Below are 13,664 nucleotides of genomic sequence, written 5' to 3' on the forward strand. Positions count from 1 at the left end.
TTAATGCTATTATAGTTTTGAAAATCACTGCCTGAAAATGTTCATTAATTTTTTTTTAATTATCAGGTCTTGTTTAATTTTACATTATTTATTTTAAAGCATCACGTACTATCAATCTTGTTTAATTTTACTTTATTTTTAAAGTTCATAAATTTTTCGCTTAGAGTTTTTACAGTTTTACCAAAGTAAAGATGTTTGTACAAGAATTACGCGTGAAAGCAATGTGCGAAATGCAGTAAAAACTGCTTTAATCAGATATATTAAATTCTATTTGAAAAAACTGTGACTTTCATAATCTCATCACTATACAACGTGTCACATTTTATAATTAAAAACAGTTATGTGATACAAACGCCATAGGTTTCACTGTTAAAGTAAACCAGATCGTCCCTACTCTTTCTTGCGGACATGTCGGTGACGCGCGCTCCCCCCACTGGGTTAGTCTATCTGTTATAAGGTCCATGGTAAATTCATGATGACGTCAGATGTCATGTGAGCATGCGCAACTATAACGTCACAAAAAATCACGCATGGACCATATAAGAAATAGACTAACCCAAATGGGTTTTCTCCCTCGTCTGACGCATCCCGGCTGTCACCTTCATCACATCCGGAAGAGCAGGGACGACTTGCAGAAATTTAACAGTGGTTGCCTATTGCAGCGTGTATAATTGTCAAGAAAAAGCTGGTTGTAGCGCCTCATTTCACAAATTAGAATCTCTCCATATTTTTATTTTTGAAAATGAGATTGATTTTTAAAAATTTAGCATATTTATCAAGCATCATTAGCGTTCCATATAATTATAGAGCTATTGCATGCTTTCAGGGGTGGATATTTTATTAGCTTTTCCTATGCTGTAAGGAAATTTGTAACTACTTCTTTTAGAAAATAATATTTTTAATCTGAACTAATAGAAAATTTCAAACAAGCAATTTTTATGCTTTTTATTGGTGTAAATAAGAAAAAAATACTAAAATATTTAAAAACGAAATTTTGAAAGTTTTGTTTAAAATTCTAAATTGTGCTGCTTTTTTAATTTATAGATGAGTATTATTGCACAATTTCTATAAAGGAATTTTATTTCAATTATATTTCATAATGCATCATAGTGATAAATATTTTTGACACCTTTAATTTTTATACATTTAATTCTAATATTAAAATTGTATTTAAGCGTAATAATTAATTATGTTTGTATTTTACAGTGATTATTAAAAAAAATTTTTTTTTAGTTCTGTATAAGATTTTTTTTTTTATTTACGGTTAATTTAATTTATTAGCTCGAAGCAGCATTTTGCGCTGTTTCACTATAAATGTCCGTATCTCCTTGCAAATTGCTGTTACCAAATATTATCGCCCTGCATTATATTTAAAGAAATTAAATAATGAAGAAATCTGCATGAATACATGTATGTTTCTTGCACTGTGACAAAACGACGGTAATCTAGAGCCATCAAATTTTGAATAATGTTATCCTCCACCAGAACATGGGCATCTGGACGGCCTAATTTCGAATTTGTTTTATTATCTTTTTCATATTTTGTAAAACTTTAATGGATTTTTGTTTAACAAATTCACCGATTTTAAAACGAGCAATGGCAACACTGTACGGAAAATAACATTTTTATTTCCAGTGCGGAAATTCTAATGATATGCTGTTTTCAAATGTTACGGGAGATGTTTCAAATGTGGTTTACGGGCGAAGAACATGATATTCAATAAATATACTCGTAGGTAACACACAAAACGTTAAAAAAAGGTTCCTTTTGGGCATAATATAAAATCTGAGTGCTTCTAGATTTAATCTTTTTCTCCCTTCATTACACTCAAAAAACTTTATGCTCCGAATTTTATAAATTACTAAAATAAGTAATACACTTTAATGTTAATAATTTAATGATGATATAATCAAATAAATAATCGTTTTGTAATGTTATTATAGTTTTGAAAATCACTGCCTGAAAATGTTCATTAAATTAAAAAAAATTATCAGATCTTGTTTAATTTTACCTTATTTATTTCAAAGCATCAGGTACTATCAATCTTATTTAATTTTACTTTATTTTTACGCAAAATTAAGTTCATAAATTTTGTGCTTAGAGTATTTACCGTTTTATCAAAGTAAAGATGTTTGTACAAGAAATGCGCGAAATGCAGTAAAAAGTGCTTTAATGAGATGTATTAAATCCAATTTGAAAAAAACTGTGACTTTCATAATCTCATTACTATACAATGTATCACATTTAATAATTAAAAACAGTTATGTGATACAAACGCAATAGGTTTCAGTGTTAAAGTAAACCAGATAAGTAAACCAGATCATCCCTACTCTTTTTTGCGGACATGTCGGTGACGCGCACCCCGCCCACTGGGTTACTCTCTCTCTTATAAGGTCCATGAAATCACGTGATCTTTGACGTTATTTGCGATTTTAGTTGAAAAATAATCTGGCAACACTGTTCAGGTAGTGAAATTACGAAGTCTGTACATACATTTTAATATCTACGCAAAATAAATTAAGTATCCGATTACAATTTCCTTTCAGTCCATTTTTAGTAACTTCTTTTTTTTTTTTTTTTTTTTTTTTGGAGGAGGGGAGGACAATTTTCTTTCAGCTTTTTAACTGACATGAGACTTTAATTGCTGTTTCAAACTCTAGAACAACTGTTATTTTTTTATGTGATGAAATAGAAAATTTTGGTCTCATTATAAGGTTATTTGAATATGGCAAAGCACATGAGGGCTGTCTGCGTAAGGGTAGAGATGCCTCCGCGAAGGCCTAAGGAAAACTGGCTCGTATTCACGTTATCCATGGGAAAACCCAACCACGCAGCTAGCTCGTTCGCCTGGAATCGAAGCCAGGTCGAACTACCATTATACAACGGTGTTAATCACTCGAGTACTGATGGGGCGACCACCTCATTACAAGAGAAAATTGTGCGTTCTGATTATCTATATCGCATGAAAAGTCGCAAGTCACTGATAATTTTATAAATTGCCGCCCAGTCGGTACAGTGGCTAGTGGCGTTGAATGTCGAATCGATTGGCCCGGCTTCGAACCCAGGAAATTACGGGATTCTGTGCGACAAGGGCGTACTCAAAATAGAAGGCGAGCCGAAAGTTTGCAGCTTCAGCGCCAGTTTTAGGCTTTTCTGATACATAATTCTTACCTTTTAATTATACCATATGCATATATATATATATATATATATATATATATATATATATATGTATTTCACTGCCGATCTTTACTGGACAAAAAATGGCAGCTCTCTTTTCTGTGTAGCTAAATTTATACAAAAAACATCTTCAGCTGGCGAATTATATTTCTTGGAAGTTTGTTTTGCATTTAAAACTACTTGGTTCTGATTAAGGTATGTTAATTAACCAGCTATTATGATTTTGATATTTACTATAATGTCTCTTTTGCGTATTCCTCACCAGAATGTAAATTAGCTTTGAGTGTATTTAATCTGAAGGTTTTGAATTTTACTGACAATCGCGTCTTGCTGTTAATTTAAGCCAGCTCTGCTTAAAATTTATTTCTGGCTTAAGCAGTCTTGCTAACCGATGCTTTAAATTGCGCGCTGTAAAATACTTTGAGCCAAGTTTGTTCTATTTAATATGAACTACGTCTTAGACTACGTTATCAGGGTTTGAATTTAATTTCCTATTATTGCTTAATTTAAATAACCGCAAGTGGTGATTTTGGCTGTAGCACAAGTTGTGCCTTTATGCTCAATTTAAATTAATATAAAAAGGGGATTTTAAACCTTCTTCAATACTTTGCGAGTGTTTAAAACGTACCGATAACTCGCTATTTTATTTAGTACGGTCTGCAGGACTTACTTCTAGTGCCAGTTACAACAGTAACCCTGCAAAAATATCTCAGTTTTAATCCGTGTTTACCATTAGCCTTTAAAGAACTCGTTTCTTATTTGCATTTCGATCAGTTTTTCATTAACTGACGACGCTAGGAGTTCCAGTTTCTATGATTTAGTCAGAATATTGTAGAACTAGCATATGTTTTTAATTTTCGATATTTTCACTTTCTCTGCTGAAAAGATTCTGTTTGGAATTGATTATTGATTTTCGAAACTATAGTACTGCTGTTTCATTCATACAAGTTTACTATAACTGGATTTTTTAGCACTAGATTTTTAGCAAGTTGGATTCTTTAGCATTCAATTTTTTTATCGTTTTCTTTTGTAACATTAATAAAAAGTTTCACTGCCGATTTTATTGTTCAATGAATGCCGTTGAATTAACGGCATTCATTGAACAATAAAAAAAAGTCTTTTGTAACGTTAAAAAAAATAACGATGAACTGTTAAAAACGTATGGAATTAAGAACAAATTTAATTTCTGTATTATATTATCAGGCTTATCTTATAGAGAAGTTTTTATTTCACAGTTGAAATATTCTGTAACCTGGAATTATTACAGTTTAATTGTAGGTCTAAGATGTAGGACAGAGCAGAATATGTATGGTATGATACAGATTTTCATTCAGAGGGAAAATGAAAAATGAAGTCTTATAAAGTATTTTATTCAGTTTTTAAACAAAGTTGTTATTCAATATTAAAATGAAAGCTAGCAATGATAGTCTTAAGCAAAATTAATGTGAAATTTCGCATTTCAGGATATTAACATAAAAATAACTTTAATTCAAATAATTTTTAAGCTGACATAAATATTAAAAATAGTAAAATAATTTTTAACATACAATTTTAATAACATTAAGTTTACAGTGCTTTTAAGTACATTCATTTTATTGTCATTTTCATAGCACCATTCTATGAGCATAGCGACTAGAAAAAGTTTAAAAAATAGCAAACATACAAAATGGCAGACCAGAAACTTGGAATAGTTCATTACCATATAAATAAAGCTAAGTTACTCGTCAGTTCGTTGAAAACAGCACAACATAAAAGATATTTTAATATCAAAGTCTTTTTTTGAGGAAAGGTGAACATCTTGAATAAGTTCAATGTAATATGTTGAATTAACGGCATATACATACAGCCTAAATGCCTTTGGAGCAATTCATGTATTTTTGCATTTTTCTGGCCTGCTGGCAGTATATTTAAATGTTATATGGCAGTATATTTAAACGTGAGCGTTACTGGGAGCTGTTCTATTTTCCAGTCTACAAATAACAAAATCGAAATTGCTGTTTGTCATGGTAAAAGCATGTATTAATATAATTGGATACCATGTATAAAATGTGCAATTGCTTTCTTTCTTTAAATTCATACAGTTACGCACTTATTCATTTTTTCCTAACTGCATTTTTTTACTTACTATATTCATATGATTTAATCCAGTAGAAAATCTAATAAGTCCTTTTACATGTCATTTAACAGTTCTAATACTGTTTTTATGAAATATATACTATTATCATTTGCTGTTTACCTCCATTTTTTATATTAAGATGATAGTTGAGTGTAATGTAAAAGGTAGTTTTAAGTTATTTTTACCTAATTTCAAATGACTATATTGAAATTTACAAACGCACAGCGATTGGTGACAAAGAAGAGCTTAAAAATAAAGATATTGCTGTTGCTGGTAGAGTCAATGATAAAAGACAATCTAGAGAGGTAATTTCGATGTATTGTCTAACTATAATGAGTTATATATATTGCCTGGATGTTGCTCATCACATGCCTTACTTTTATGAAGAAAGACAAAACATGTACATTTTGCTTTAGTATGATGTGTCACTAACCGCTCTCTGTTTATAAACTTCAAAAGTAGGGTAATTGGAAAAATTATTCTGAATAATTCTCTGTAAATTACTGTTAATTTGAAGGATTTTTAATTTTCATACTTTTTTATTTTTCATGACTTAGTGCCAAAACTGATGTCCAAAACAATTCAGAAACACAGCTAGTGATAAATAGAATTTAAAATATAACTGCTTCAAGAAGCTGGTAAAAAAATAATTTGCATGCTTTTAGAAATCTGACGTCCCTAGTATCTTTATTTTCAACTTATGAACATTAAATGTCCCTTGTTTTAAAATTACAGTCCCACTAAGTAACGCTCAGCATTTCAGTTTGTTTTCAGTCAGTTTTCAATCTATTTTTGATCATGTCACAGTTGTACTTTTAAGGCACACGTTGCAGCGGCTGACTCGTGAGCGCAGATTATTTGCCTTGAGTGTGGTGCTGATCGGCCTCTCAAACTGTTCTTCGTCTTCAATGGTTGTCAACCAGAAACTGAATTTGTTTGCAAAGTAGTGGCATGTTCCTCGCGCACCATTGCATTCAATAAATGGAGTAGCTCTGAAGTCTTCCAGACAACTGCCAGGACTAGACAGGGATTGTCCACCTCCTTCTGCGCCTGCTGCAGTATGCTATAAGATTAAATAAAGTATATAGAAAATTTACAGCAAAGTGATAACATTCCTAAAATTTGTAAGGACAACAGAATTTCAGAATTGTAGTGAAACGAAGAATGAATATGAAGCATACTCAGAAAGTAAATTTAATCTGTTTATGAAACTATAAAAACGCAAAGCCATGCAACAAATTGCTATATTATCAAAGCCGGGGCTGGACATTTTGCTGCCCGGCGCAAACTCTGCGTTTCCTACATTCTGCCGCCTAGTCCCTTCCGAAATTCCAAAAAACTTCTGCCTGCCATAAATCCCGCCTCCCGGTGCGAACGTACCGGTTGTACGGACTCTAGGGTCAGCCCTGTATATCATAAATATGTTTTCATGTTCCTCAACTTTTCAAATTAATGCATGCATTTTCTTTAGCCTAATAGAAAGTATGGCGTCATAAAAAATCTACTAGGATGGCCGTCGCCCACTTGAAAGAATGTATGACGGAAGGGAGGAGACGGTAGTTATCCAATTTTAGGGTACCAAGGGATATGAGAAACGAGTAGAAATTTATCCGAACTGAAAAGATAATTTGAGGAACGTATCAAAATGTTAGCATCTTCAGAAGACAAGTGTTAGCACCTTAAGAGGACATTCAAGGGCAAGGAAGCTCAGTACAGACTGTGATGTTCCTCACCTGTTCTCTGTGATAAAACGTCGAGGAATCGTCGATAAAACGTTGAGTCGCTACGTAGCGACTTATTGTTGAGTTCAGACAATTAAAACGTAGACTCGAGAAGGGTTAAATTACCTTTCTATTCACTCAAATAAATAATACAGTCGGCCCCTTCTCAGTCTTACAGGAAAGCTTCTACTCGGGCATTAACTCAGGATAAGTAAACTAATTTAATATTAACTAAACTAGACTTAGCCGAAGCTAGACACAATTATCTAACGTAGTTGGCCCTTAAATTAAAAGAAGCCGGCGAATATCATTAGGCTCGTATAATACGGCCGAGCGTAACAGCTTTAATAATGAATTAGGCAGAAGCAAACACCCGCCACTAAGGACTCCCAGCACTCTCTCTCGAAATTAGTTGAACTTCCAATAAATACTACTCCTAACATATTTACATTGAACGCTATTCTAAAAACTCATTCTGGTAGGGAGTTGTAAGTAGGGAACGAGAATTGAAAGGAAAGGGTTTCAAAATTAAAATGACTGTTTTAAAATTAAAATACACCTTACAAGATAATAAGATAAAAGAACTGGTATATCAATACCTACGCAATGAGTCAAAGGGGATTTTTTCCCTTTGCGGAATACAGCTTTTCGTGAAACGCTGGCAATGCACGCATTGAAAGTGACAGGAAGTAAGCAATAAAATAAGGTTTTTCAAGTCTTGTTTGCGCTTTATTTTATTGGTAAAAAAAAGCTAATTATTGTTCATTTTCAGAACACATAAAGGCACTGACATAACGTACTTAAGAAAAAAAACTTTAAAATTATCTTACCATTGCAAAACTGTATCCAATCCAGAGAGAATTCCAACCTTTTGGACAATCAGGTATTGCAAGTGACTGGCTGTGAACTGCAATAACGTTAGCAGGTGTCTCGCAAACAACACATCGACTGATGTATTCTTGGATCATATCATCCCCTACAGGCATCATAGGCAGAGGAGCATTTGTCGATAGCCAGTAAGATTTGTCGTTGCGGCTTGCGTAATTGCAAACACTGTTGAAATCGCAGAAGAGGAAAGGCATTGTACTGAATCGCTGCATGCACGATCCGGCGAAGCCTATAAATGGTACGAGATAAAAATGTAATGAAAATAATGATTGCGATTTTATTTGCTTGGCATACAGTAAATACTGTAGACGAGACAATACAGAAACAATACGCTTAAAAAAATCTGAAAAACTGAAATTTAATTACCATTCGTTATCCATCTTTTACCTTCAAATTTTAATCTTACGTTTAATTTGAATTAAAAATAAAATGCCAAAATTTCAATAGAATCAAGATTACGTAGTTTAGGATAAATGAAAAAAAATTAATTTTAATAGTTTCATTGTATTAATCACTCGTATTTATTAATTTAGCTGCTACAGGAACCTAATTCACATTTAGTAGTAATAGCCTGTATTTTATATAAATTTAATTTTTATGATTTTGGATGTTTAAATACGCTTAATAAACAATTTTATATGCATACGCATTTTTAGTAATAAATATATTTTTAATTTCAGTGATTTTGCATATATACTTATTATCATACAGTTTACAAGAATTGCAACTAAAAATTTCATTAAATTCATTAATACAAAAAAAAAAAAAAAAAAAAAAAATATTAGAGACAATGAAAAATATTATATACCTTGAATCCTAATATATTTTTCGGCAAAATATTTAGTTTTTCGTAAGTTTAATTATTTCACAGGAAATTACTATTGGCAAAATCTAATACAAGTGCAAGCATATAAGGTGAGATAAAAATACTTTCTTTATGAATGTATCAGCTTCAAGTACAGCTGAAAATACTTAAGTTTGTAATTGGGATAAAATTTAATTAAATGGACGTGCCATCTGTCACAACTTAAATTAGAATATCTCATGAATGTTTGTTAATTAAATTTAATAAGCTGTTTGATAATGAACCAGTAAGTATAAAGCAAATGATATACTAAATCAGATTTAATTCAGGATACTTCCGACTTACTAATGTAATTAAGCTATTTTGCAATACGTAATCACAGAAAGTAAAACTTTGACTTTTTAACCTAAATCATTAATTGCTTTATGTATGCTATCGAAAATATTTATGAGAAGAAATGGCTCATTCATTTTAAATCCTTTAAGTATGGTTTACTTTTGGAAGCAAGACTTAAAATATTACGAAGCTTACATCCATAACGTTCCGAGGTTATATGTTAGAAAGCTTACCTAAGTCTTGGTTGTGAGACTTTTCATTGCCTTCTATATACAGTAAACTGTAACCATCCCACAACTTTCTCATTCCTCGTGGACACTGTGGAATGTTATAAGACTGGCTGTGCCGGACCACGAGCATTCCCATTAGTTTTTCACCGCCAGGTCTTCCGGGAATGCCCCTGACACCAGGTTCACCTCTAACTCCAGGAGGACCTGGAGGTCCTGGAGGTCCATCATAGCCTCTGTCACCTTTAGGACCATCTGGACCGGATGAACCAGGAGATCCTGGTAATCCATTAGGGCCAGGATTTCCTTTCAGGCCTTAATATCATATAAAAAATAAATAAGATACAATTCTACATTTCTTAGAATAATATTGTTATTCAAATAAGTGCTATTTTTCAAGACTAACTAAGAATTAAAATTGTTCGCAATATAAACCGTTTCTATAATAATATACCATCATTTGAACAAGAAGAATAAAAAATACATATAAACTGATTTCATGAAAATGTACTCAGGTATATCATAAATTATCACGTTTTATTTTAACTATAAATTTTTGTATAACCCTTCACTTCATCTTCGATTATATCTCAAATAAATTTACTTATCCTAGAGATATACTTATTCTATTTTTGCCTAGTGTACGTGCACTAAGAAGTTTGTGTTTGAAAAGCAGATGCAGATGTGGACTAATTTGTGGTTTTATGTGCCAGGAAATGTCCCTTTGCTTAAATTCTGTTTCTGCTCAGAAAGAGTTTTGATTCTTCGGCTGTATCTTATTTACCTAATAACTTTTAATTCATTAGATACTCATTCAGCTATAAACAGACAATAATTAACTACTTAATTATCCAAATAAGGTCAAGACCTACTCATGTTTTCATTATAAATTTATGCAAGATAACATCCAATGTAATGATATTAATTTATTCTTTGTAATTTGTTTTGCTCCAATGCGGGCTCTAGCTGTTTGTAGGCATTTGCCACTACTAAGGCCAGAAGCGGTGGTGGGACACCGTTGCCTCCTATGAAGGGACGAACAAATTACATCCATGCCCTTTTCAGGCCTTCGGTATGGCAGACAGAGTCACTAACCATTTTCCCGTATGGGCAGCTTGCAAATTTTATGAAGGAAAGGAATTATGTACAAGATACTAGCGTAAAAATATAATAACGTCTGCACAAAAATAAATATAGATCTTTTTTTCTTCTTTCATTAAGAATTTCACCTGTAACAAATAATTTTTATTAGAAAAAAAAAAAAAAAAAAAAAAAAAGATCAAGTAAATAGCTTCTAACTTCATTCTTGGCGTTTAATGATAAGTATTAGAAATTTAACATATAAAACTTTCAATCTACATTTTTTTAATGTGCGCTTAATTTAAACCTGATTTTGAAATCTGCTCAGTGAAAAAATATTCTGCAGTCTTTTATATATTATAATAAAAATGCATTATTAAATTTTATAAATTATTAAATACATAAATTGCTTTATAAATATTTCAAACAAATCAATATTAAAAAAAAATTCATTAAAACTGCGGTCGCTAAGAATAAATATTAAATCTTAATTCACTAATAAAATTAAAGCTCACTCAGCTAAGTCTCAGAAAGAGGAAATAAATGTAAGAGTCAGTTTTTCGCAAATTATTAAATTCTAAATCTTCCTTAGTTCAAGCATTAATGTTTTCCGAATTTATGAAATATTAACCATAAAAATGAGATTTCTCTTCTGGAAACAGAAATCAGTCTGCGGATTCGCATTTTTACAATGCAAAGAACAATTTCTTCCTTTTTACTTCCTTGTACGAAGTATAAAGGAAATATTATAATTGCAAAAAGTTTCAGGAAGCATATTTCAACGAAAATATCAATTTTCACCGCTATTGAATTAAATTTAACGATGATTTTGCGTGACATCTGTACGTAAGGACAGAATAACAGTCTCTTTTCCTCTAAAAAGTTATAAAACTGCTTTAAAAATTAATTCTGAAAAGAACTTTTCGTGGCGTCTGTACGTACGTACGATCTCGCAATAACTCAAAAACGTGTAGCCTCAGAACGTTGAAATTTTGTATATAGGACTGCTATAACATGCAGATGTGCACTTCGTATTTTGGTTGCCATCGGCCGCGCCAAACGTATATAAATATATTTATATATATATCCACTCTGTTACCCGGATCAGTGATCTCAGTTTCTTTACTCTTATATGTTTGTAAATTGTGCATTTTTTGCTTTAAAAATGATTGAATTATGTTGTTCTTATTTTACGGTTGAGGTTTTCATCTCTTTAGTAAATCTGCATGCAATATTTTTAGAATTATCAACAATTTAAAAGCTGTTTAAGTGCGGCTAAGCCTAATTATTTTTGCGATGGCGGCCATGTTTATTTACATTTGAAACTTGGCAGAATGACGGATTTGTTGCCAATCTAGAGAAACTAAGCTTCGCAACAACAAAGATAACGCCTTCTTTTATCATTGTGAATTAAATCATGCTTAATCGATTCTGGAATTTATTCGAGGAAATAAATGTTTAAGATTTACTTCGTAATTTTTAATATAGATATTTTGAGTTTTTATGTATTTTTGCCTTTTCGCGAAGTGAGAACTGAATTAATTGAATGAGAAATACTGAAACGTCTGTGAAAAACTGTTTCTTTTTTGTTTTGTTTGCTTAATTTCTTTTATACATCGTTCTAGATTTATTAGAGTATTTGAATAGAACATGTGGCAACGATTAGATAATTCTTCAAATGATAAAAATTTTGTGTATTCTGAGTTAGAAAATAAACGAAATGTAACGAAATGTAACGTTGTTAAGTGTACTAGAGCCAGAGTGTCGCTATGGTAATAAAATATACTGAATTTTAAAAAGTGCATTTATTCTATCGTGGTTTATGCGCTATCGACGAAGTAGATTTATTTCAATCCAATAAAAGTTTAAAAGAAATGCAAGAAAAAATGCGTATAATTTAATATTCCGTACAAAGAAGTCATGTGGTGTACACATCAGCTTTTTTTGTTAGACATTATGTCTATAACGTTAAATATTGATTGTGTTAAATTATATTCAAATTTCTTTCCGTAAACGGACAATATTTTAGAAGCAAGTTGAAATGTGCCTGAAAATAACTTCAATTTGATAGTTAAAAATGAAAAAGCTCATTGTAATTATTAGCACAATTTAGCAAAATTTATAGCTGACTTTACTTTTCACAACTTTGCCGTTATTGCAAAAATTGCAGCGTTTGACTCTGAAATTACTGCATTTGATTTAAAAAGAGAGGTGTAGTTTAGAATAGCACTATAACTTTCACGTCACGCTCTTCTTCACTACCATAATGGCAAAACTTCGATAAGGATGGACCAAAGAAACTACAGCAATCCAATAAATTTTCGTTTATTTGGGAACATTACAATGCTGAATATCTTTATTTATTTACTATTGAGTTGAGGTATGTTAGTAAAATTGGCACAAGTTAACTCATTGCAGCTTGATTGGAACTAATTAAAAAAGCCAAGTCCTAAAACAATACATATATTACAAATTAACAGAATGCGAACGAAATTTCTTTTATAGGAAAACTAAATGTAAAATAGGTATTTAATTTTGATGTCTTCTAAGAAGAATATTATACCATATTTGGTGTAGAAGTTTAGGCCTCTGAAATTTTTTTAATACATAAAATCAAAGATTAAACAAGTTTGTCCTTAAAAAAAGTATTGTCAGTAGAGCGTGCTTTTTCAAATTTCTCTTTATTTCTAACCTGACTATATTCCTGCACTCAAATATCATTTAAATGATTTTGGCAACTAATTCGGAAGTTTTGCGATGTAAAATCTTCAAATTTACATAAATGAAAACAGAAGAGAAACAAAGTGAAACATAAAATTAGCAAAGTACATTTCAGTCTTGCAGATTTCCTTACTCCTGATGAAGAGGGACCTATACCTGTTCGCGCTGGAAATCAATTGAGTTCTTGACTAAATCTACGCCAAACACAATGTTATTGCCTTGCTAATTTTACATAAATATCTTTATATTAGTTCAAATAATGTTTTTAAATAAAACTGCTCGAGTAATTCATACCTGGGTGACCCGGTGCTCCTGGAAATCCCTTAGGTCCTCGCAATCCCGGTTCACCTGGGATTCCTGGAAGTCCAGGTTCACCTTTTTCGCCTCGTAATAACTCAGAAGGTGGAACATTACCTTTGTCGCCTTTTAAACCTTTTAAACCATCAAATCCTACGAAAGAATAAAAATTGGTACAAATGAATAAAATAAACAATAAAATTTGAATTAATAAAGCGAACAGCAAGAAAAAATCTTTTTAAACTGGGATGTTCTAGAAATGCCTCTATTCTGAAGAGATTATCAGAACACAG

General features: G+C 31.5%; 1 protein-coding gene across 1 annotated transcript in view; it reads right to left on the reverse strand.

Moving 5' to 3' along the window:
- Positions 1-4,529: 4,529 nt before the first annotated feature.
- LOC118188606 (uncharacterized) overlaps positions 4,530-13,664 on the reverse strand; it is a 271,758-nt gene continuing 262,623 nt past the window's right edge. The window contains exons 36-39 of the mRNA XM_085823594.1: positions 13,369-13,524; positions 9,280-9,588; positions 7,848-8,134; positions 4,530-6,359 (exon numbers count right to left, since the gene is read on the reverse strand). Of these exons, the coding sequence (XP_085679720.1) occupies positions 6,093-6,359; positions 7,848-8,134; positions 9,280-9,588; positions 13,369-13,524 (1,019 nt within the window). The 3' untranslated portion in view covers positions 4,530-6,092. The remainder of the gene's footprint in view (positions 6,360-7,847; positions 8,135-9,279; positions 9,589-13,368; positions 13,525-13,664) is intronic.

This window comes from Stegodyphus dumicola, chromosome 1, assembly GCF_044657685.1.
Source record: "Stegodyphus dumicola isolate Sdum_Otavi_A_Nest chromosome 1, ASM4465768v1".
Classification (NCBI taxonomy): Eukaryota; Metazoa; Arthropoda; class Arachnida; order Araneae; family Eresidae; genus Stegodyphus; species Stegodyphus dumicola.